The sequence below is a fragment of the Clytia hemisphaerica genome, unplaced genomic scaffold (assembly GCF_902728285.1).
Source record: "Clytia hemisphaerica strain Z4C2 unplaced genomic scaffold, Clytia hemisphaerica genome assembly, whole genome shotgun sequence".
NCBI classification, from domain to species: Eukaryota; Metazoa; Cnidaria; class Hydrozoa; order Leptothecata; family Clytiidae; genus Clytia; species Clytia hemisphaerica.
In genome coordinates, this window is record NW_027103770.1 from 1,247,635 (window position 1) to 1,273,886 (window position 26,252).

A 26,252-nucleotide genomic window follows, 5' to 3' on the forward strand; every position below is an offset into this window, starting at 1 on the left:
CAGTTTATAAAAGATATCTGTGTTAGTGTGGATGGACGTTTCATTGCAAGCAATATGTAAATCTCCAAAAGAAGCCTCTCGACGAACGTTGAAAATGATTGGACGGAAAGCTTGACAAACTGATTCAAAATCCAAGATTCGATCATGTTCATAATCACTTTCGCCGGCAGAGTTGGTCACCAAATCCACGAATGTCTTTACTTCTTGCGGTCCTGAAAGAGGAAAAATAATGGGGTAACAACAATGGATTCATTACATAATATAGTTCATAAAAACTATTTTGATGACAGCAACCTGTGTCCTTGAAGAATCATAATTAGCATGGATACTGAAAAGGTAGCTTATTCATTGCACTATCTTCCACGGACCCAACAGCTGATTGGTTGAAAGTGACGTATTGACTGATTTTACGTCACTTACAACCAATCAGCTGTTGGGTCCGTGATGTAATACGCCAGAAGACGTTGCAATGGTGCATATCATGAATTGACTGATTTTATGTCACTTACAACCAATCAGCTGTTTGGTCCATGATGTAATGTCAGCAGACATTGCAATGGTGCATATCGTGAATATCTGACATTCACCAACAAGGCTTATAAGATTTTTGAAGCAGGGAAGGAATATTTCTCAGGACTCATCAATGTGTGATTAGCAGACAGGACATGTATTTTAACGGTTAAAGTGTTATTTAGCAGGACTCGTATCAAAATGTGTTTAACACACAATATCGATGTATGAACATGTTACCATTATAATACCGGTATGGCATAAAAAACGCCACTAATTTAAAAAAATCTGACGTAGCTCTTTCACAAAGTCGAAATCGCTTGAAACTTTCCAGAGGTATTCTCATATGAATTTGGAATAATTCCCGAAAGTTCTATGCTTAAAGACTCTTTGTTCATAAAGATATGACCATTTTTCAAAAACATATGAAAAATGACTTGTTTATAGAATCCTAAAAAAGGGTTCACCTGAGGTAGAAAAAACTAAATTTCATGAGAAAGGCTTGTAAATACGATTCTTGCTACCCTAGGGTAGTGAAATAGCTGACATAGCACTGCTTGGATTGAGACCTCTCATTTTCAATTAGTTTAGAAAAAATAGTGAGAAATAGTGAAAATGGCACGGGATGACCACAGCATATACGAAAACTCTATGACGTTGCTGATTGTGACACCCCTGTTTCAAAATGACCTTCGGCTGGTAGAGAAAATGACAAACCTTTCATAGATTCTCGCATCCACAAGAAGAAATTGATGTTGTTCAAGACATTTTCAAACACTTTTTCTTCTGTATTGGAGATCTCAACCAAACTTTTTTGCAGTTCTTCTGAATATTCGCTGATAGGTTTGTTTTGATCGAATAAATCCTAAAAGAGTGAATGTGAAAACGCTGTTAAGTTTACAAAGCTTACTACTGTGTAAGGGTTTCCTTGTAAGTACTAGAAAGATTTAGTCGTTTACCCAGGGATTTGAAATACAAGGCATAATTTGATAAAGCCCAGTCTTCTTAACTGGAAACCTTACAGGGTATGTAATTTTACCCACTTGGTGGATACGCAACTGTCAATACATACAGAGTTTAACTAGAACCTCTATAACTCGAATGTCTCTTTAACTCGAAAAAGTTTTCTCGTCCCTTCAGTTAACAATGCCTTATAAACCATACTCCATAACTCGAGATTTCCTTTACTCAAACAAATTTGTGTTCCCGGGCGGGTTCGAGTTATGATGACTCCGATATAGTTCGATTAGTGGAGAGTTGTTTCATTCAATAATGGAGAATTTACTGTATTACAACAACAATAAACGTTGTCTGTACACTTGATTCAAAATTCATTGCCGTAGAGGTTCTGTTGTCATTCTCATTTCAAATTTTTCAAACCGACCGCTGCGATGGAGTGTTGGTGAGAGAGGGGAGACGATGAGAGAAGTGTTGCTATTTATAAATCATACTTCATTTGTTACAGCTGAGGCACAGTTTTGTTGATTTTGGCTCCTTTCAGGATATTTCTTTGTTTTGAGGTATTTTGTGTAAGTTCTGTGTTTTACACTTTTTGTCATTTCTCTTGTCTGTCTGGGGCCTTAAGTTATAGCTTATAGTATAAATTCAGCCTTATTATTTGATGTGTCATGCCTCTAGTGTATAGACATGCACACTTCTTTATATTTTCTTTTGTCTATTGTTTACATATAATTGGTTTATAATTGGTTTATAATTAGGAATAGGAATGAGAGATGTATAAAAGAGCTTTGATGTTACATGATCAGTTGTGTTACAAATGTTGTCAAGTAAAGACATCAAGTGGTGAATAAAGTGAAATTCACTAGTTCAAAGTTGGACAAAAAATTATGTTTTGATTTTATGGTAACACACCTTGATACATGCTGGCTTCCTAGCATATTTACACATCTTGCTTAGTAAGTATTTATTTATTTATACTTAATATATTTTTGACTTCATTTGTGCTTGTGCATAGCTATTAAATTATTTTGCATACATATTCATTTAGCCTTAGCCCTAGCCTTCTATATTCTTGACTTAGTTTACACACACTCACATAGTCTTTGTATTTTTCTATTTTGTTTCAAGTATATTTTTCTAAATTCAGTTTTTGTACTTTTATTTTAGCCTTTCTTGAAAGATATCAGTTTATCAGACGAGAACGAGTAATTTACTGTGGTTCATAAGTTTGCTGCCGCAACAGTAAGCAAGATCGTATGTTGGAAGGCCCGTCGCATGTTTTCAAGCAAAGGAAGGCTAATCAAGATGACTGAGAAAGGTCAAGCACTTCATTTACAGAAGCTTCTATCACAACGCAAAGATGATAGAGGTCACCTATACACTCAATTGAACGTTATCGATACCATTATCAACAGTGAAGAATATGATATCGATAGAGCATCAGGAGAACACGATTTGTTTTTGGACTTGTATCGTAGATTTCAAGTTTCGCATGGAAAGTGTGAAGTTCTTCTTTCTGAAGAGGACAAACCATCATTCATTAAAGATGCATTCAAAGTAGAGGAAGAAGTAACAGCCATTAGTGAGCTATTCAAGCAGTGGACGCACTCAAGAAGAGCTGAATCCACCAAATCCAAATCAAGATCTTCCAAAAGTAAATCCAGATCATCCAAGTCAAGTAAATCTTCCCTATCAGCCAAAGCTGCCGATGAACGCGCCAGGTTAGCAGCACTCACGGTCGACAATGAATATCAACAAAATCTTGACAAGAAGAAACTTGAATATGATCAACTACAGCGAGAGGCAAAGATCGCAAAGTCTCGAGCTCGACTCCAAGCCTACGAATCTGGGCTAGAATCTGATGACCAAGGTGGTATGGATGAAGCTCTCAAAAATCTACCAAAGCAGAACCAATTCTCGTTCATTAGAACGTACGTCAATCAAATACCACGACAGCCCTATCCCAGAAGAAGATGATCCTCCGATCCTGCCAAGTACTACCGACCCTCAAACCAGCAATAATTCACCATTGCCCTTCATACCAACGACATGTATAATGTCTTCAATCTATCACAACCAAGACTTTGCTTACCCAAACGGTCCGACTTATCCGATACTGTCAAACTCTGAAGTGTTGTCGTCCACTCAACCATCAGCACCTCAAATGCTTTACAGTTCCACAGTACCTAAAGCTACATTACAATCATCTCATCCAAACACATACGGTTGGGATCCAGCAACATTAGTGACATCAACTGTCCATAACATCAGCCAAGTGCATCCCTCGCCATCCGAACAAAAGACCTTGTTCACCATACCGAAACGCACTGAAGTGAAGTCATCAACCTCATCACAAGATCTTGCATCAATCGTCAATGAGATGCGGGCTCCTAATGTCGTCATTGAAAGATTCAGTGGAAACGCCATGGATTTTCCATTTTTCATCACATCATTTGAGGAGGCTGTCGAAAAGAAAGTTCCTGATGGGAAGACCAGACTACAACACTTGATGAGTCATGTTGATGGAGCCGCAAAAGAGCTTGTCGAATCCTGCATATACCTCCCATCAAGTGAGTGCTACCAACGTGCTAAGGACTTACTGACTGAAAGATATGGTAATCCCTACATTGTCAATGCTGAATACAGAAGACAACTGACATCTTGGAAGAAGTTGAAACCCAATGATGTTGCATCCTTCATCAGTTTTGAAAACTTCCTCATCAAGTACCAGTCATCCATGCGTGCAATTGGACGAGAATCAGATGGAAGTATCGAACTGCTCCAATTATTGCAATCCAAGCTTCCATCATACCTTCAAGACAGATGGGGTCGTAAAGCATATCAAATTCGCAAAGAAATGAAGAGGGAAGCAACCATCACAGACTTCATCAAACGATTCCATGAAGAAACCGAAATCATCAGCGACCCACTTTTCTCCAGAGATGCAATCACTGAGGCATACAAGGACAACAACCGAGATCCACCAAAGCGTAATCCGAGGGCAAGATCATTTGGTACCGGAACCAAAGAAGTTGTTTGCGTCTGCTGTGGAAAGAAAAATCACATCCTCGAGAAGTGCTTCAAATTCAACAAGCTTAATCCTTCAGAGAAAAAGAACCTTGTATTCAAGAGTCGTTTGTGCTTCCGTTGTCTCGAACCAGTTACCGATTCTCACTTGGGCAAGACCTGCAAGAAGCCAAAGAGATGCACTGTATGCAACCAACCGCATCCAACATGCCTTCATCAAGACAAGCCATCATCAAATGACGATCAACAAACCCCTGAAGTCAGACCACGCCCAGAAGTTAGACAACGACCAGACGTTAGACCCTCACCTCCTGTGACATCTGCATTTGTCAACCAATCAAACGATGTTGGTCTCTGTATTGTTATGGTGAAAGTCAATCACCCCGACGTACCCAATAAATCAGTTACAACGCTTGCTCTTCTGGACAATGGGTCACAAGGAACATTTGTCAGTGATGAACTCATCAAAGAGCTTGGCATCAAAGGATCAAACACGTGCCTGGAAATCCAAACAGTCAATGGCAAATCCTATCAAGCTTGCAAATCAATCACTGGTCTGAAAGTCTCACCAATTGAAAGCAACAATGTCATCATCCACTTGCCAAAGTCATACAGTCGTTCTGCCATACCAGTTGAGCCTGATGATGTGCCAACAGCTTCAAAGTTGGCATCCTGGAAGTACCTACATCCAATCCTTCAGCATCTACCACCTGATAGAAGAAATTCGAACGTTGGTATTCTCATTGGATCAAATTGTCCTCGTGCATTGGAACCCTTGTGCGTCATTCGAAGTCAAGATGGTGGTCCTTATGCAACCAAAACAAAACTTGGTTGGTGCGTCACTGGCCCAATGGGAAGTCAAACCTATCAACGCCAGATCAGTTGCAATCGGGTAAACGTGAAGTCCGAAGATTCAAGTCATTACTTCAACTTCAAGGAGACCATCAAAGATGTATCCATCAGAGAAGGTATGCTCGCTATGTACAATCTTGATTTTCATGAAGTAGCCAACCGAATGGGTTTATCCATCGACGATGAAAGATTTCTAAAGATCGTGAGCTCAGGCAAGCATATCAACAACAGATTCCACTTGCCTCTTCCATTACGTAATCCAGACAAGATCGTCCCAAACAACCGCTCACAGGTCCTACAACGAGCCTACTGGTTCAAGAAAAAGATGATCAACAATTCCAAGCTGTTAGACGATTACACCAACTTCATGAAATCACTCATTGACAGAGGACATGTCAAAATTTCAGATAAGGCTCCAACACCAAACCGAACCTGGTACATTCCTCACTTTGCTGTGTACCACCCTAAAAAGCCGGACAAAGTCAGAATCGTCTTTGACTGCAGTGCAGAATGTCACAATTACTGTCTCAACAAAGAGTTACTTCAAGGACCAGACATGACGAACCAGCTGATTGGTGTTTTGACAAGATTTCGCCAAGGACCAATTGCAGTGATGGCAGACATAGAGACGATGTTTCACCAAGTGCGTGTCGAAGAGGAATATCACGACTATCTTCGTTTTGTTGGCTGGCCAGATTGTGACTTATCAAACGAACTTGTCGATTATCAAATGTGTGTCCATCTTCAAGGAGCAACATCTTCACCCAGCTGTGCCAATTATGCACTACGAGAAACTGCCAAGTTGTACAAAGATCAATTTGGCGAAGACGCTTCTAACACCCTGATTCGTAATTTCTATGTTGACGACATGTTAAAGTCGTTTCCAAGCACCCAAGAAGCTATCGTCACAATTCCAAACATTGTCAACATGTCAAATGCTGGTGGATTTAGATTAACGAAATTCCATTCAAATGATCGAAATGTCCTAGCAACCATCCCAGAGGAAGAGAAGTCAAAACGCCTGAAGAATTTGGATATGTCATCAAATCCCATCCCAGAGGAACGTGCACTTGGAATGAACTGGGATCCAGAATCTGACAAATTTTTCTTCAAAATCGAACTGAAGGAAAGACCAGCAACCAGAAGAGGAGTCCTGTCAACCATTAGCTCCATTTATGACCCACTTGGTATCGTTTCACCCTATCTACTTGAAGGAAAGAAGCTTCTCCAGCAGATCTGCGTGGAGAAGGGTTGGGATGATCCACTGTCGCCAATGCAAAGTCAACAGTGGGAACAGTGGAAGAAGGAAATCAAACTGCTGGAAAAAGTTATCATCGACCGATGCTTCCATCCAAGTGGATTTGGCCAGATTATCGATTCATCACTACACCATTTCTCAGATGCGTCTTGTGATGCATATGGCCAAGCATCATACATCAGACTTATCAACACTACTGGAAACATATCCATCAAGTTGGTGATGTCCAAATCAAGAGTCGCCCCTCCAAAACGACCAACCATTCCACGATTAGAATTAACAGCTGCAGTATTATCAGTAAAGATTGCCAACTCACTCCATAACGAGCTTGATATCCTCATCACAAACGAATACTTTTGGACAGATTCACAAGTTGTGTTGGCATACATCAGCAATGAGGTTAAACGTTTTCATTTATTTGTTTCCAATCGTATCAAGTTCATCCGAGAAAATAGTGCACTTGATCAATGGCTTTACGTACCATCCAAGGAAAATCCTTCAGACGACACCACAAGAGGATTGAAGTTCAACAACACAGCAAAAGACAAACGTTGGATCCATGGACCAGAGTTCCTCTACAAGCCAATTGAAGAATGGCCAGTACAACCAACCAAATTGAAAATTGAAAACGATGACAAAGAAGTCAAAAGAATTAAATGCAATGCTGTGATGACCATAACAGAGCACATCCTATCAACCTTGGAACAACATACATCAAAGTGGCACAAGATGAAACGAATCGTTGCAACCATGCTCAACTGGCGTTACAAGTTGAAGTTACCCAAATTAATCATCATGGTAGAAGACCTTGAACGAGCAGAACGTGTCATAATTCGACTTGCTCAGTGCAGAGCATACCAAGAAGAAATTGCAACATTGGAATCCAATCAAATGAATTCCCTGAAGAAGAGCAGCCAATTGATTAATTTGTCGCCATTTCTTGACAGCAACAATCTTCTTCGAGTTGGTGGACGTATCCGCAATGCTGATATACCATTTGAAAGCAAGCATCCAATTATTCTCCCAAGGAAATGTATAACCACCAACCTCATCATCGAGCATCTACATCAGAACTTACATCATGCTGGACGTACCTCAACTCTTCATGAAGCACGAAGGTGTGGTTTTTGGATTATCAATGGGAACTCCCTCGTTCGATACATCCTTATGAAATGTGTTCCATGTCGTATCCTTCGAGGAAAAAGCTCAACACCAAAGATGGCTGATCTTCCAAAGGATCGATTGGAACCTTCACCTCCATTCACGTATTGTGGTCTTGATATGTTTGGCCCATTTATAATTCGTGAACGTCGTTCAGACCTCAAGCGTTATGGCATCATTTTCACATGTCTCAACAGCAGAGCTGTTCACTTCGAAAGCGTATGTTCCATGGATACTGATTCTTTCCTCCTCTGCTTGAGACGTTTCATTTGTCGTCGTGGTTCAGTTCGTACCATCCGCTGTGATAATGGCACAAACTTTGTTGGTGCTAACAACGAATTGCAGAAAGCCCTCCAAGAAATGGATACAGATAAAATCAAAGACAATCTCCTTCGTTATGGGACAGATTTCGTCATCAATTGGATCCATAACCCGCCATATGGAAGTAACTTTGGCGGTGTGTGGGAACGTCTCATTCGGTCAGCACGAGCAATTTTGAATGGTTTAATGTTAACCCATGGTCATTCGTTGAATGATGAGTCGTTTCGTACATTCTTAGTTGAAGTTGAGGGAATTATCAATTCTCGACCCCTCACAACTGATGGACTTGCTGACCCAGAATGTCCCAACATATTGTCACCTATCAACCTGTTAACCATGAAATCCAATGTTATTTCACCACCACCTGGAATATTCCAACGTGCAGACATCTACTGTCGCCGACGCTGGCGGCGAGTCCAGCATCTTTCTAACGAATTCTGGTCGAAATGGAGAAGGGAGTTCCTTAGTCATCTTCAAAGTCGTTCCAAGTGGACCAACTCGAAACGAAACATGAAAGAAGGTGATGTTGTCCTTCTTAAAGATGATTCCTATCGAAACGAATGGAAACGAGCTGTCGTTACGAGAGCACATGAAAGTGATGATGGTGTTGTTCGATCTGTTACTATTAGACTTAACAAAACTGAATATGTTCGCCCAGTGAACAAACTTGTGGTATTGGTTGAATGTGATTAATGGTTTGATTGATTGTTGTATTCCCAGCCGAGGGAGCCATGATATTTTTAGTATATTTAAAAAAAAAACAAATAAAATATTTGAGTCCTTCAGTGTAGACTTTTGTGGAATTTTTTCTTTGTTTTTTTTTTACATTTTTTTTGTTTTTATTTTTCAAGATGTTTTCAGCACATCTTGAGGGGAGCCAGATGTTACAGCTGAGGCACAGTTTTGTTGATTTTGGCTCCTTTCAGGATATTTCTTTGTTTTGAGGTATTTTGTGTAAGTTCTGTGTTTTACACTTTTTGTCATTTCTCTTGTCTGTCTGGGGCCTTAAGTTATAGCTTATAGTATAAATTCAGCCTTATTATTTGATGTGTCATGCCTCTAGTGTATAGACATGCACACTTCTTTATATTTTCTTTTGTCTATTGTTTACATATAATTGGTTTATAATTGGTTTATAATTAGGAATAGGAATGAGAGATGTATAAAAGAGCTTTGATGTTACATGATCAGTTGTGTTACAAATGTTGTCAAGTAAAGACATCAAGTGGTGAATAAAGTGAAATTCACTAGTTCAAAGTTGGACAAAAAATTATGTTTTGATTTTATGGTAACACACCTTGATACATGCTGGCTTCCTAGCATATTTACACATCTTGCTTAGTAAGTATTTATTTATTTATACTTAATATATTTTTGACTTCATTTGTGCTTGTACATAGCTATTAAATTATTTTGCATACATATTCATTTAGCCTTAGCCCTAGCCTTCTATATTCTTGACTTAGTTTACACACACTCACATAGTCTTTGTATTTTTCTACTTTGTTTCAAGTATATTTTTCTAAATTCAGTTTTTGTACTTTTATTTTAGCCTTTCTTGAAAGATATCAGTTTATCAGACGAGAACGAGTAATTTACTGTGGTTCATAAGTTTGCTGCCGCAACATCATTGCAGAGTTCTCCGTACGGGAATTTCTTTATCAAACAGACAATGAGTGTACGAAGCGATAAACGTGAGATACAGAATACTCTGGTACAGAATACAATAAGCGGGGAGTTCCTACCATTTGATCTAAAGTTTCGATGTTTGTAAAGTCACCAGTCAATTGAAGGGCTTCTTTGATTTGCAACACATTCTTGTACGCTTTGGCAAGTGATTTTACTCGAAGGTAACAGAAACAATTGGTGGTCAGCTTTCGAATGAATTTGTCTTTCTTCTCGTGGTTGACATTCTCTTTGAGACCGAAATAGCGGTACAACACCTTAAAACAAAATATGGACGTTACGTTAAAAAGGTTTTTTTACATAAGTGTTCCCGAGATTATAAACTCAGCACTGTTGAACTATATCTTATAACCAACAAGGTATAATAAGTAAGTAAGACTCCTATTTCGATAGCTGTCTGCCTAAAGGTAGGGGAGGGCACCATTTTATATCCTTGGATTGCTCCATTACTTTTGATTATTCTCTTTAATTACTGCTAGAGTCAATCAGAGAGGCATCAAGTACCATTTTTACCAAGTATGACCAGACCGAGGATTGAAACCACGATTTTGTGCACCGTAGCAGAACGTTACTTAGTCTAGGCTGCTAGCATCCACTAACGGATTCGTGCTCCTTAAAGAGGAGTATACCACTAGTGGTTTTGTAGAGGTCTTCGATTCAGACTACCTTATCGGCCAAAACTTAGTCGGCCCTAAGTGACTAAATTTTGGCTTGGTGACTAAAATTAGGACCGACAAAAAATTTGAGCCGACTAAAAGTTTGGGCCAAATTAACTGTAAATAGAACCGCTTAGGCGGCCCTTAGTGACTAAATTTTGACGAGGTGACTAAAATTAGGGCCGACTAATAATTAAGGCCGACTAAGTTTTGGCCGATAAGGAATACTTTTAGTCTAGATGCAAAGGGCCCTTGAGAGATACAGAGAACCAAAGATTAATGAGTACCATACCAATAATTCCTCTTGCAACTGGTTGGGTGTGAAGTGATTCACAGATTTCGTTTCTGTTGTTTCTTCACCCGCTTCATTCAATGCTTTGGTGACAGGCCAGTTCAAATACAGATCAATCATGGCAACATCAGCTTTTCCTTGGTCCAACGACATCATAAAATCCTTCAAATTTTGCAACGTAGGAGTCAACAGCAAATCAACAATTGGATCAACCTTAGCTAAGGAATCAATACTGGTGTAATCTCTCAAGAACAGCTCCCAACTTCTAGCAAAGATCTTTGAATCACCCAGACGTAATTTGAAGAAATTGACAATGACATCTGTGGAATTGACGTTGTAATATTTCCATGCATCACCAGGAGCTTTGATCTCCAATTCAGCGAATGTTAAATCACCATCTGAAGCTTGTGCTAGCAACCCCTCCAGTGGTCTTGTGTCAACTAGAATAAAGAAGATGGGACGATTAAAGGCCGGTCTCCACTTTCGCGCGAAATGGGCGACAGTTTTTTTCTCAACCTTTTTTGCCTGAAGAAAAGATTACGTCATAAAAAAGTTTCGCAAGAACAAAAAAAAAGATAAAGCAACTTTTTACGTCAATTTTGAACAATGGAATTGGTTTCGCGCGAATGTGGAGACCGGCCTTAAGTAAACCGTTTTAATGAAGTTAATATGGGCAATGACTCGATTAGGGTAATTACTTTAAACGTCCATCAAACAGTATAAGCCTCGCTTAGCCTCACTCAGAAAGGAACTAGGTTCATGTCTATCGAGGTCAGAATTTTGGTCTTTTACTCGCATTATTGAAAATTGGCCGGAATAAACTGGAAACCAATCCCCTAACCGACAATGGGGTTCTAGAGGAGATCGGTAAGATGAAGCTCTTTATTTGTAATAAATCATCATTATAAGAACAGAGGTTTGAAAAGGAATTTCTTACTGATCCTGCTACCAGCTTTCTTCATGGTGTCATTGAAAAATTTGAGGATATCAGAAGCTTCATCAAACTCTTTGAGACGTTGAAGGTTCCTTTCTAATTGATCGATGGTGGTTCTTCCAGCACCTCCCTTCACCATCATAAAGATAGCGATAAATGCCTCTTTCTTTCGTTTGATAGATTTCAACAACAATAAAGGAAGTTCGAAAGTGATCAATTTCTTTTCCAGTTCGTCTAGTGTGATTAAGATTTCGTAACGAACATTCCTGAAAGGTCCAACCTCTTGGCCTGCATCATTTGTGTTCCCTAAAGTTTTTAAAGGGAATAATACAGTGGAGTCTCTTTAACTCGAACTTCTTAACTCGAATAAGTTTTATGGCCAGTCATTAAACACAGTTGGCCGATGAGAGATGATGTGGTTTGATTTTTTTTTTTTCAAAGGACCACGAAATAAGAACATGTTCTGCAATGTTCTTCTTTAATAAACTTACATGTAAATTCAACAAAAGCAGCCATTGAAGGCCAAAACAACAGATAATGGGTTTTCTGTTCCAGCGTTTCCAGTTTGACCCATTCTTCGAGAAATGAGGTGACAACAACATGACAATTTCGTCCTGACATTTGCATGTATAAAATATTCTTGTCCGTTTCACTGTGTTTGGTCTGGAGAAGAAACAATGGAAAGAAAATATAAATATATTTTAAAATCATATTTAACTCTAAAATTATATGGGTTGGAATTTTCACCGTTTTGGGGGTCTCTAGAGAGGTACAGAAAGCACGACAATAAAAAAAGTCTCTCTAAGTTTAAGCAATTTTTTCGAAAATAGTCTCTTTATGAGTAAACTGTTCGTCAAAATTTAGTTTCTCTAAGGGTCTGGTCTGCACATACCCAAATCTCCAACCTTGCTAGTACCCACTTGGATCAAACCCAAGAGAGATCTTTTCACGAGGAATGAAAACTCTCTCCCCAGTTAATATTTGTATGGCAAATTTAACCAACTTGACAAATTAAAAAAAGTTAAAACACCATTAAGAGACATGGCTGGAACCCCCCCCCCTGGCGTGAGAGGGGTATCTAATAATTATCTGCAGTTAATATTTGTATGGCAAATTTAACTAACTTGACAAATTAAAAAAAGTTAAAACACAATTATCTGCAGTGCCGTAGCAACTAAGGGGGGGAGGGCAAGACGGGGCTATGCCCCGTATATTTTTTTCAAAAATGGTTATTTTGCAAAATGCAAAGTTTTTCTTTTTTAATTTGTCATAATTGTCTTATAAGTGCATGTTTTGAGTGCATTTTCAAGCAATCTAGAGCTTTTCAAAATTTTCCCCCTCAGAGCAAACCATGATTGGCCCACGCGGTGTCACTAAGCTTCCGGGGAGCCTAATATGAAAATGCTTCTTATTTATTCTATTTAGCAATAAGCTAAACTAACTGTTGTATTTGTTTGATTGTTTGAAAAGGATTTTTGGGTTAGGGGTCACCTAAAATATTTGGCAACCAGGGGTTACCTAAATCTAAGGGGTCACCTGAATTCTTAGGGGGCACCTAAAACCTGCTGCCAAGCCATGAGGGATCAAAGCTATAAAAAGTAAGGTCGAATTCATGACACACTAGCTCCTAGTGAAGATTCTTTTTTACTCAGTATACGAGCCAAGTTTTTCATTTCTAACACATCAAATTAGCCAAGATTTTCAAAACTTTAGTGGGTTTTTCTTAAAATCTAAGGCGGAATAGCTTTTTTATATACTTCACTGAGACGGAAAAACAGTGATCACTTCTTACTATATTATTGATATCGAGGACAAAGAAAGCTTTAAAGAAAGCCAGTGTGGCATCTGCAATGAAAGGTTCCATCATGAACGTAACCTCTGGTCGATAGTTGTCGGTATTCAAGCCCACCAATTTGTAATCACCATGTGCATTATTGCGCTGAAAAAGAAAAAGGATCCTTTAATTCATGACATGCGCCATTGCAATATCTTCTGACATAACAACACGGACCCAACAGTTGATTGGTTGTAAGTGACGTAAAATCAGCCAATACGTCACTTTCAATCAATCAGCTGTTGGGTCCGTGGAAGACATTGCAATGATCGTATCATGAATAGCACAATGTACCGATTCTAAAAAAAGTAGCAAATCTACACGATCCCATCCTTTTTGCGTTAATTGCTCATGCTCAATAACTCACAATATCAAAAGAAAGGTAATAACTTTCACGGTTTTCCAATCATTTCTAAATGAACTGTGGAATTGGAACTCGTACAAATTTCTAGTTGAAATAATAATTATGATGTGTGAGACGCGGAGCACTTTAGTTCTTTGCTTCGTCGAATATGAAATATATTGCAGACCAGTTTCAATGCAGAATTTCTGTCAGTGTAAAGGTTTTAGTTTCCCCTATTTAGAAATTTTCTCACTTGTTTTAAAATCGTAGTTGGTTGACATTTGTTGGTGAATAAAGTACTTACCAGAGCTTTGAATGACTTCTCCAGTTTCTGAACAATCTCAAAGATTAGACTTCCAAGTCCCCACAGCTCGACCAAGTTCAGCAAATCATTGAAAAACTGAAATCAAAAACAACGAAAAAAACTCTCACCAAATTGGACTTCAACGCAATTTTAGATAAACTGCGAGTTAAAATCTTTCAAGAAGACAGTTTTCCTTTGATCTTTATATAAATACAGTTTTCATAAAAGTTTTTCATTCTAAATACCACACTACCCATGCATATCGCCTTGAAAATTCATCCCGCGCGGAAAGTAAGCTCAATCAGCAAAAACCAGTTTCAGGTGATACCAAAAATACACACATACACACATATTGCCTGAAAAATTCATCCCGTACGGAATGTAAGCTCAATGGATTTAACAAAGAACAAGTACGATTCTTAATAACAGTTTCAAATTGAATTTTACAAGAGAGACGAGACAACAAACCATATTTTTACCTTCAGTCCAGAGTGAACAAACCAAGAATCTACATCATACCAAATCCTCAAATCAAAATTCTCTGTCAACGAAACAACAATGTTTGCCAAAGCTTTTTCCAAAGTTGAATTGATATACTTAGAACCGTCTTGCGGTAAACCTGCTGCATTCGATGGATTCTCCTCATCATTGATTGGTGGCTTTTCACTGCCAGCTTCAGCTTGGACTGAGAATTCCTCACTTGGAGGCGTTGTTGGTTTTTCTTCGTTGACAGGTGTTTCCTTTGGTATTGATTTTTCATCTTTTTTCTCATCGTCAACATCACCAGCCTCGTTTTCACCACCGTTCGATCGAGTCCACGTGAGGAGTTTGGTAATGATTGCGTCATACAAGTCACGTGTTAACTGAGTAACAGGAAGCTTGTCGACAACCACTTTCAACAATTTCACAAATCCTTCTATGTTGTCATCGATCCTAAATATGATTGTATTGGTTTAAAACATAAATAACAAAAATTAATGGAACAATTTTTTCTCGAGGCTTTTCAGTGTTCATGTCATCATCAGATTTTGTTTGTCTTTTTTTTTTAATGAAGATGAAAAATGAAGGTGAAGGTGCTAAAAACTTAATTTTTGGTAGAGAGATTCTCTGAAGTCTCCTGATTTCAGCTATACAATAAACTTTTGCATAGAATGTCAAAGCCTCTAGAATGTAGCTTGTTGGAGTTGGAAAAAAACCCTATTTATTTGAGATTCTTTTTCTTCACTAAATGCAAATGGGCTATATGGTAAGTAGTACAAAGAAGTGAAATCACTTACATTTTCATGGGTATTTGGGCAATGGACAAACTCAAGTGTTGAAGCTAGAAAGTAAAAAAATCATAAAGAAATACTTGACACCACTTTCAGGGTAGGACCTGTTGCTATGACCTGAAACGCTGTTTGAAAATGCTGTAAAGAAGAGATGTTCTTTTCCTAAAGGCCGGTCTCCACTTTCGCGCGATGTGAGCAAAAACTTTTTGACGTTTTTGTAAGGTTATTGGTCGGTTGAAAAATGAAGCAATTCTATTGGTCGAAATTTTTTATATGACGTCATTTTTTCTTCAGGCAAAAAAGTTTAAGAAAAAAACTGTCGCCCATTTCGCGCAAAAATGGAGACCGGCCTTAAAGACTAACTTTATATGCAAGCTCAGCTTAACATAGAGATTGCCATAGGGCCAAGGAGCTGACTTCTATCCACCTGTCAGGTATGTATACTATAGACCAAAAATTATCCTTACAATTACAAGGTAGACTTTTAGAAGGCCTTGCTTGAAAGATAAAATTTATGATATACACCATTGAAATGCCTTCTAATAATTACATCACGGACCGAACAACTTGGTTTTGGTTGCAAGTGACGTATTGACTGGTTTTAGTTGGGTTTATAGTCCGATGTCGAAGACACTGCAATGGTGCATATCATGAATTCATGATATGCACCACTGGAGAGTCTTTTGACTGAGAACTTTTAAAATTTTCCACCACTCACTTACAACCAATCAGCTGTTGGGTTTATAGTCCGATGTCGAAGACACTGCAATGGTGCATATCATGAATTCATGATATGCACCACTGGAGAGTCTTTTGACTGAGAACTTTTAAAATTTTCCACCCAATATGTCACTTAAACAATAGAAAAAGTGACGTATTGGGTGGAACAAAAACAGAAAAGTTGCATAATTTCGTGAAGTCATTGCAGTGATGCATATCATGAACACAGTAATTTTTGTGCTTACATCCTCTGGAACTAATTGTTCAGTATTCAAAAACTCTTGAATGTGATTGGCAATTTTGGTGAAGGAAAACAATCCACTGTTAACAACATTCTCCAAGTGTGAACCTGCCAGCAACAAAACAGCTCTTTGGAAAGCTGGATCGATTCTCAAGGAGAATGAGTATGAGCTCAAATTTTCAAGGAGCAGGCTGAAATTAAAAATTGGTAAAGGAGGTTATAGTATATCACAATGGTTTTTTTTTGGTCAACTCTTATCAAAACTATTTTATAAAGAAAATGAAAATTATTAAAACTTAACAACGTAGCCATACCACCATCCCCTCTGGAGTTTGGAAAAGAGGAGTGTCAAACCCCAAAAAAGGGGGAGCTACAATTATGTTTAAAACTCTTGGTTTAACCTCCAAGTCATGATGTGTGCCATTGCAATGTCTTTGACATTACATCACGGATAATAGCTGATTGGTTGTAAGATCAATCAATACGTCACTTGCAACCAATCAGCTGTTGGGTCCGTGGAAGACATTGCAATGGTGCATATCATGAATATTAGATGATAGCTAGGAAGGCTGGGGATGGTTAGAGCCATATCTTTAACACTTACATTCACTAAACACACTGAGGCACATTTATACACAAGGTATTGATCTTGTAAGGCACACTGAGGCACACTTTACATGTATGTATAAAAAAATTATGACATGTAATTACTACCCAATTTCTTTGAAGTGAGAGGGCAATTTTTCTATTGTGTTAATTTGCACCAAACTCCTTTACCCCTCTTTTTTAAAATTCCAGTGGCGTCTTTTTTTGCATAGGGGCTGAACCTGGGCTGATGCTACGCCTAGCTTAAAGGGGAACTCAACAAATTTGTCATTTTCATTTTTTTCCTGATTTTTGGTAATAATCGTTGTAAATCCGATTTCTCAAATAAAAATCATGAAAAATCTCTCTTAACTTCAGTTAAAAAGCCCCCTTTCTTTTTAAAAAAGATCAATTTCTCTTCAGATTATGACGTCACTGTTTCGAAAAACAGAACAAATTCAGTTATGACTACAGTATGTTTTTGGAGTTCTGTTTTAAATGAGAAATAAATACATAGAATAGTATTCCTGGTAAATTGTGGTTGATTTAGCTGGATAATTTTTCAATGCTGGAAGATAGTTGTGTTTTTCAAGGCATAACCTAAAACAGATACATAAAATTTGATTCGAAGGAACTACCAAAGCAGACTTACTGTATGATGTAATCAGTAAATTCATTTTTATCTATTCCTTGTAACGCTTCTTTCTTTGAAAACTTCTTGTGTGTTTGATCTCCGATGAATAGTTCTCGTTGGAATGATATGACATGACACAGAACAAGCACAGAGCACCAATTATCTTTGATGTGATCACTATGGTTTTGCTCCAAACCCTTCTTCAAAAGTGCAGCTAGCATACTTCCAATTTTCCTTTAAAAAAAAAAGAAAATTGAAAATTGTTAGTAACTAAATCTAACTGAACGTCAAATAGGAGAGTATGGTATTGACAAAAAATCATCACCATCATCATCATTATTGTGTATGCGCGGGAAAAAATAAAAGACAAAAATGTTACTTTACAGAATACAGTATCAAACCTGTTGATCAAATCTGATTGATACTTAAAACTGACCTTAACCTTATTCAAATAACCCAAGACTGAAGACCAAAAACTAAACATACCTTAATACTTGCTCTGGAAATTGGCGTTTCAAAATATTCAAAATATCATGATCGAAATAATCTTTCATGCTCATCCCACGGTAAAGTGTTTCTAGGGACAGTCCATTGAAAGCATATCTCAAGATTTGTTGTTTACATCCAAGACCCTCAATCAATGGTAGGTATGAGTATAAGGAACTTAGTATGAAAATAAATGAACCAACACGTTCATCAAAACTACTCTCTTCGCCTTGAAGAATTGATTTATGAATATCATAAGTCTTCAAAAGTTGAATTTGCATGTCCTACAAAAATATAAGAAATAAAGAATTTTAGGGAAAAAACAGTATGGGTTGATTAATCCATTAAAGTCTATTAACATGCAATTAAAATTATTTGACATTTGTTTGGATATGTCAAATCCAAATCTGGACTGGAAAGAGTTGGCTCGCAGGAATTTGGATTTAACCATCATTAATCATTCTAATAGCTGGGTGGCCGCCCTCCACCAACTGAGTATACTTTGCCCATAGCTGCGTGATGACATGTTCATAATGGCCATCGCAACTCCCAGTTCAAGTCAGAGCTGAGAGGATAAAATATTTTTTGCCACCCTCCCTCCCTACAGTTATGGTTGTAGGGGATCATCACTTAGTTATGCTAATACTGTATTTATCAGGACAAGTTTTCCCCAAAACTTATCATTCAAGGATTAGCCTTAATTTTACCCCAAACCTAGATAGCTACCGACTAGCTACCGATTTCTCAGCCGCCTGACTACTTGAATGTTTTCTAACCCTAATCTAAGTCATAGGGAAATGGAAAGTTAAATCACTGTTTATAACATAAGATAAAATTTCATTGAAAACATGAAAATTTACCCTGATTTCTTCTCTGACAATGATACCAGTTTTCCATGTTACTGGTCTGTTTTCATGAGATATCACATTTGATCGAGCAGCGCCTTCAAAAACACCTCTCACGAAAAGCGAATACTCATATAATGATTTCAAAGGGATTGTTTTAGAGATATAATAAAGGTTTGATTTGAGCAGAGAAAGATACAATCCTTTTCTATTTTCCATTTGATATTTTCTGTATTCTTGATAATAAGATTCACGAAGCATATCAACTTTTGATGGCAACAACACAAAGTCGTCAATTTGGAAATACATTGAATCTATAAAAAAAGAAAAAAACTGCAATCTAAAAAGCAAACATTGTCTTTTCTTACAGTATTTAAAATAAAAATCATGAGATGAGGCCTTCAATAGCGAGTTAATGTTTCTTGAAATTGCTTTCTAATTCAATTTGTCAAAATTTGGACTGAAAATTCTCAAATTTCGGGACCCCGTAACTAGCCATCAGGTGGGAATTTTCAAAAATTCTCAGAAAATGGCTCTTAAAAATTTACTTTTTATTTTTATCAAATTTTTACATCAAAAAAAAAGAGTCACAACATTTGTAAAATGTTGGTTTGATAGAATTTAATTTTGCAACGATTTAAATTTATATATTTTTGCAGATACTAAATTTCTGCTTGTACTTAATTTCCAAAGTTTTCAGGCAAAATTTTGTGAAATTTAGTACTGTTTGGATTTTGTTACTGTTTGAAGAAAACTTTTCTTGTTTCAGCCCTTTTGCTTTAAAAATATCTAATTTAGTGAATCCTAAAATCTAATACAGAATTATTCGTGTAAAGACATTCAAAGTGCTGAGGAAAATGCAGTAGTTGTCTTAGTACATGCAAAAAACTCCAGATTGCAGAAAGTGGCAATTGCAAAATTTAGTACTTGCAAAACATGTCTCTCAGAAGAAATTTAACGATTTGCTAAAATTTAGTACCTGCAAAAATATATATAAACCTAAAGGTAAATCAGTGGTGCAAATATAGTCGATGAACTTGACCAAGCATTTACATATAATTATACACTTAAATGTATTCATTTCAAAGGAATTAAATTTTGTGAAGCTGCCTGTCTTTCAGAGGTTTTAGAAAGAAACAAATAAAGCTGAGCTGTCTGCCAAAAAATATTCAATTTTACCTCCCCTGTGGGTTTCCAATTCAAAGTTTTTAGTAAAATTACATACTTTCTAAGAGATGATGGTCTTGGTTAATCTCCAACAAACGATAAAATGATTCTACTCTCTGCTCCATTGCTACATAGATCTGCTCATTAAACACAACTTCTTTTTGTAATTCAGGATTATACCAAACAATTTGATATTGGTATAATAGTTTATTGTCCCTGTCTGTAAGATCCTTCTTAGAAATGCTCAGTTCATGAATGAGACAGGATTTATGAGTTTCTTCATTTATGAACCTAAGAAGAAGAAAAGACACATTATTAGTTTGGTTTATAACCAGAATGATGGGAACTTTCATCAATTTTGAAAATATTTCAATATGTAATTTCAGGATACAACGCTGGACAAAAGGTTTGTAGACTTCTGCAATATTTGCAAAATACTTCAATATCGATCAAAAACAAGTTCCCAAGAGGTTCTGGGTGCTTTCCCAACCCGTCCAAAGCTGTTCAAAGTCATTCAAAGTCACCCACTGCAGTCTAACCACAAGGGCAAACCACAAGGGCTTGATTAACTGGCTTACACCAGTATCAAAACGCTGATTTTTTGCTTGTGGTTCCCTCAGAAGTAATTCAAAAGCAATGCAACGACTTCAAAAGTGTTTTTCTTAACTTCCATCCCCGTTCAGACACTTCGAAGAGTCATTTTGCTCTATTTCTCATCATTTTTCACTGAAATTTAATTTGTCTACAACCTTTTGTCCAGCATTGTAAATAACTACTTACAGTTGGGTTTCTGTCATTGGTATTGGTCTTGATCTCCCAGCACCTAATCCAAAGACATTCAGCAACACATTAAGTCCTTTTTTATCAAAGATAGGATGCTTGAAGCAGATGAAATATACCTTGATAGTGTCTGAATCATCAAACCTAAAATATAATTCAAATAAGACAGTAATAAAATAAAGCATGTTTCAAAAATTAAACTAATAAAAAAAATACTTTAGAAAGTTATTTATGATAGACCAAAAATTTATAATATAATAGAATATAATTCCAAAACTTATTTGAAAATTTCATAAACAGAAGATTGGCATACCTTATTTGAGGTGTGGCTGCAGATGCCTATAATAAGGAACAAAAATTGAAAAAAAAGGTCATCCATGCTCGAATTTTTATTTTCAATTTTTGATTTATACATAATTTTGATGGTAACATAAAATCATCCTTAAAGTTTGAGATTTTAAAAGTCAAAGAGAAATTTAAACTGCCTCTATAGGACAAATCAATAAAATCATTTTTCTCCAAATCCAGGGGGGGTCAACATTTATAATACCAACCCATAGCCCAAAAACCTGACTTTTGACCTTTTGAGCTAAGTTAACACCACCACCCCAAAATTGGTATCGATACCAACTTGAAAATCATAATTTTCAGGAAAAGGGGGGACCCACCCCCTTACTTTGGTATCGATACCAACTTGAAAATCATAATTTTCAGAAAAAAGGGGGACCCACCCCCTTAAATTTGGTATCGATACCAACATGAACTTTTTGAATTTGACAAAATATCATGGGACCCACCCCCTAATTTAGTACCAATACCAATCTGACAAATTTGAGTTTAAAGCTGTTTAAAGGGAACCCACCCCCTCCCACACAAACAGGGTAATAAGAGAAACTTCAAAAAAAGAAAAGAAAATGACTAAAAACTGACAATAAAATTAAAACAAAGCCAATGAAGCTAGCAAAATCAATCTGAATCAATATTATCTGAATATAATTGATGTGCAAAAACTAGGAGAAGCTATTATTAGTACATAATTTTAGAACAGAATAGATTCACTCATTACCAAATGCTATCACAGAAAAAATGCTTTGCTTCAGGCTTGATCAAAAATAAAACTTGAAAATAGCAAAAAAGTCCAAAATAAACAAACTTCAAAGTCATTTAAACTTATTACTCATTTACAGTCATTATACTCAAAAGCTAAAACAAATCCAATTGAATCCAGGGTATTTTCTAGCTATAAGGGCAAAAATTAGGAAAGTTTTGCTGTCATTTTGATATGGATACCAACTTTCTGTATCATATTATTTAAAAAAAGGGGTACCCACCCCCTATTTTGGTATCAATACCAACTGAGGATAACTCTTTTTTCTAAAAAAAGGGGGACCCACCCCCATCAATACCAACTTGACTTTTCAGACTTTTAAAGGAAAAAAAGACACCACCACCCGGCTATGGGTCTGGTATCTGGATGTTGACCCCCCTGCCAAATCTTTCCCTTGACCCGACAAAGATTTTATAATAATAATCACTTACAATATTTGACTTTTCATCCTGGCTATTCCTTACTTCTCTTCCATCCTTTCCAAGTTGGTCAAGATTAAGAAAGATGTTGAAGTTATCATGCATAAAAGTTTCGTCAAGGATTAATTTTTTGCTTTTATCTTTCCAGTGGAATGGATTTTTAAGAATGTTTCCCAGCTTCCCCAACTGTTGACGTAAACCAAAGCCTTTTTTTGATTTTGACTTTTTTTTTCGTGCTCCACTGAAGTTGGGTGAGTGATTTGGAGTATGATCTGAGCCAGTTCCTCCTATCAAACAAAAATCAAATAAAACAAACAACCCTATAATACTTTTATAAATAATCATTTAAGGCAGTAAGAATGAGTGCCAAAATCAATCAACGGAAAAAGCAGGGTTTTCAAAAATCACCTAAACATATTATGCTAAACAGTCTTAAGTAATGTGAGGGTAACCAATTTGTGTTATAAGTCAGTGTTTTTTTTATAATGTACCAAATTGTCTTTTTGGGGTTTCTCCTGTTTGAGGCAACCTTTTTAATGAAAACTTTTACAAGAATATTTCAATTTATTTTGAGAAAAAAAAAACTTTTCTTACTGCCCAAAATCAAAAATTGTGGAATTCTTCATTCTTTTCTACTCCTTGAATTTAAATTTGAAAATTTATGGTATCAACAATAGATTTCCGAAGAGTTTAGATGATAAAACCGTTTTAAGAAATTGCTATAGTAAAAATCAAAAAATCTTGATTTTCTGGAATATTTCATCCCAAATTACTCCGCAACCTGGATATCCTCGTGGAAAAATACGTCCAAGTTTAAATGTCCAAAAATTCCTAACATCAAAGAAGATACTGCAAAAAAGATGATTTTAAAGATCTCTGAGAAGTCCATCAGGTACATTCTAAAAAAAACACCGGCATAACACAAATTCTTTTAATAACTTGAGTAGTAAGGTATAAGTTTAAGGTATATACAATATTTTAAAATCCTTAAAAACTAAATCGGAGAGAATCTTTTTGTAAATAAAGCATTTCAACAATAAAGAAAAAACAATAATCTTACCATCATTACTGTCATTTTCTGATGGATTTTCAGAATTCATTTTTATTATGTAAAATGATCAAAGATTACTTTTTAAGAATACATTTTGACTGTTGAAGGAAAAATTTTAAAGAAAATTACACATTATTATTTCACATTATTTGACATGCAGAGTGGTTGTGACTTTTTTCCTGACAATCAGAGAAACGATAGACTAACATGAACAGTGAGTTAACCTATCCAATGCCCCGGCCCTTCAAGAGTCGAGCTGCTTACAGTAGTAAAAGCGTTCAAAGAGCACTATTATTTTGTTTAGTGCTCGAAGACAAAAAAGCATGATGTCATGAAAATTATTTTCCCCATTCCCAATATCTTATTGTTTTTTATTTACATTATTTCTGTCTAATCTACTGAACTCTAAATAAACAACAAGCTACAAAGGTTAAGCTTTGTAGAGTTTTAAATTCTAATTTTAAAGTTACAACTTGGGTTGGTCTAAAAAGCAGAGTAGGTAGCCAATTTCAGAGTAAAAATTGAAATTAGATGATACCTTAACCCTATTCCTTCAAACGGGTCTTTTCTGTTTGGTGGTGAAACTAATGAAATAGTAGAGCTTTTCGCATGAAATTTTCTGTAAATTCCTAACTTTTATTTAGCTTTAAAATATAAAAAAATTGAAACCTTGAGCATTATGGCATTTCTGACTTCCTTCCTATAGATAGGATTAAAAGGTAGGTTGTATCACTGACTGAAAAGATTTTTTTCCTCTTCTCTGACCTCTAATTAACAACCGGCAGCAATCCGAACCTTCCATTATCAGAGCTCAAAAGCTCTAAAACAGAATCTAGTAAGATGAAAACCAGAATATGATTCTTCAATGGGAATCATACCTATGAAATTTGTCTAGTTAAACCAATAACAGCACCCTCATCATTTGACTATGAAACAAAGGATTTTCTGTCAAGAACCTTGTAAACATTCGAGCAACTTCCATTGAAATGATCTGCCGCAGCTAAGTTCCACCATTTTGCGCAGTCTGAGGATTGAGAACGCCTACAAGCTCCCTTAAGGGTGAATTCTTTAATCTGCCAATAATTTTCTCAAGAGAAGAGTACGCTAAAACTTTTGCGAAAAAAGGAAAAATACAAAAGTTGTATTTTTTACTGCTCTATTCACACACTGAATTTGAAAGATCCTCTATGTGGCGTTTTTTGCAAACTTCAAAAAACTGATTTTTGTCCTGCTTTGGCAAGACTTTTTAGCTTAAGTGGTTGTGTGCAGCATTGGGTACAAAGTCCAAATATACATTTCCCATAAATTTTACAAGAAGAGTTAGGGCTATACTGATTATTGCTAGCCTTAAAAAAGGGTATCCAAATAAGATGAGGGATGTCAACCAACCAACGACCAACTTACGGTACAAAAATTCTGCTTGAGGATTATTATCCGATCAAAATTCAAAAATAAACATAATTTTTCTTCTTGTAGTTATATACCGGGTGTGCCAGAAATAAGTTACCCTCTTTGATTTGATATTTTAAGCCGTAGAAAAGAGATTTTTCAACGATTGTTTCGGAATCATTCAGAGGAAAGCCTAACTTAAAATTTGGTGTATTCCTTTTTAATTTTACTTCATTGGTTCAAAAGTTATGTTCAAAAACCTAAAATGTCAATTTAAAAAAATCTCAATCAAAAAAGGCGAAAAACAAGAGTATTAAATGATTGTAATGAGACACAAAACGATTTTATGCATCAGGAAATGTATCTCCATTATGTAAAAAGCACTTAAACAAGGTGGAACATCCCTGTAAATATATTCCATCATCTGTGAATCGAGATGGGCTGCAACAGTTCAAACAAGGCATTTTTCTCAAAACTTTCACCTTCTCCACCTTTCTCAACGATGATGCAAAAAACTTTTGGAAACCCTTAGAAAGTATTACCAGAATCAGGGGGCAAAGCCCCCGAAAGCCCCAAGATATTTGATCTTTTCATGCCTAAAAGTTGCTTTAAATTTGTAGAAAAAGAGCTTGAATTGCTGGTACTTCTAAGAAAGAAAATGTATAAAGCTAAAGTGAGCTGATCTATTATATATGATTTGAACACCTATTTTTAAGTATCTTTAAGGGTCACTCACATATCGATTCTTCCTACAAATAACGTCAAATTGACGCTAATTTGAAAACCCCCCACCCCCACCTCTTAACTAGCAACTCCAGAAGATTTTTCAAGTTTTAATTTTTTTTTCAAAATCTATCCTATCTTGTAGAGCTTTGAAAAAGAAAGAAAATGAGGGGTCATAGGCCTCCAGAGGATTAGTGGTTGTAAAGATATTCAAATTTTAGTGTCAAAAATTTGACTAAAAATGTCAAAAAAAGGCTAGGAAAATAGCTTGGAAAAATTCGAAAAATGTGTCAAAAAAGAAAAAAAAGAAATTTTCCAGTCATGCTTCTTAAATTTTGCATATCTCTTTTTCTAGTGTAGCTAGAGACCTCAAATTTGGAGGGAGAATTCTTTGATGGTGTTAAAATATTATTATATAAAAATATTTGTAAAATGTTTAGTATATTTATCAAAATAACAAAAGATATATCTTTTTTTGAAAAAAGAAGACATTGCATTGTTTTATTTTGTTTTTGAAGAAAATAGCTTGGAAAAGGTTGAAATGAGTCAAAAAAGGTGGTAGGACCCATTTTCAAGGGGCATCTGGAAATGGAGAAACAAAAACTTATGAGTAAAGAACGAGTTTTTCTGAAAGGAGAAACCCCAAAAGAAAAGAAAATCCATTTCGGCAGAAATAAAAACTTTTTTTTGGGACA

The 26,252-nt window shown here is 36.3% G+C and overlaps 2 protein-coding genes across 2 annotated transcripts in view; one reads left to right on the forward strand and one right to left on the reverse strand.

Annotated features, from left to right (window-relative positions):
• Positions 1-23,539, reverse strand: part of LOC136805998 (E3 ubiquitin-protein ligase rnf213-alpha-like) — an 80,685-nt gene extending 57,146 nt beyond the window's left edge. Inside the window, exons 1-19 of the mRNA XM_067062580.1 lie at positions 23,455-23,539; positions 22,440-22,681; positions 21,181-21,206; positions 20,868-21,011; positions 20,146-20,378; positions 18,936-19,234; positions 18,076-18,359; positions 17,608-17,823; positions 16,375-16,561; positions 15,416-15,459; positions 14,618-15,071; positions 14,139-14,234; positions 13,450-13,596; positions 12,149-12,320; positions 11,661-11,963; positions 10,724-11,163; positions 9,835-10,032; positions 1,228-1,375; positions 1-212 (exon numbers count right to left, since the gene is read on the reverse strand). Of these exons, the coding sequence (XP_066918681.1) occupies positions 1-212; positions 1,228-1,375; positions 9,835-10,032; positions 10,724-11,163; positions 11,661-11,963; positions 12,149-12,320; positions 13,450-13,596; positions 14,139-14,234; positions 14,618-15,071; positions 15,416-15,459; positions 16,375-16,561; positions 17,608-17,823; positions 18,076-18,359; positions 18,936-19,234; positions 20,146-20,378; positions 20,868-21,011; positions 21,181-21,206; positions 22,440-22,681; positions 23,455-23,494 (3,885 nt within the window). The 5' untranslated portion in view covers positions 23,495-23,539. The remainder of the gene's footprint in view (positions 213-1,227; positions 1,376-9,834; positions 10,033-10,723; positions 11,164-11,660; positions 11,964-12,148; positions 12,321-13,449; positions 13,597-14,138; positions 14,235-14,617; positions 15,072-15,415; positions 15,460-16,374; positions 16,562-17,607; positions 17,824-18,075; positions 18,360-18,935; positions 19,235-20,145; positions 20,379-20,867; positions 21,012-21,180; positions 21,207-22,439; positions 22,682-23,454) is intronic.
• On the forward strand, positions 2,279-9,670 carry LOC136805902 (uncharacterized). The gene is made up of 2 exons (XM_067062477.1): positions 2,279-2,426; positions 2,638-9,670. The coding sequence occupies exon 2, from the start codon at positions 3,332-3,334 to the stop codon at positions 8,780-8,782; it is 5,451 nt and encodes a 1,816-aa protein (XP_066918578.1). The 5' UTR covers positions 2,279-2,426; positions 2,638-3,331; the 3' UTR covers positions 8,783-9,670.
• Positions 23,540-26,252: the final 2,713 nt, after the last annotated feature.

Coding starts and splice junctions, on each gene's coding strand:
- LOC136805902 (XM_067062477.1), top strand. CDS start 3,332: ATGACCAAGGTGGTATGGATGAAGCTCTCAAAAATCTACCAAAGCAGA.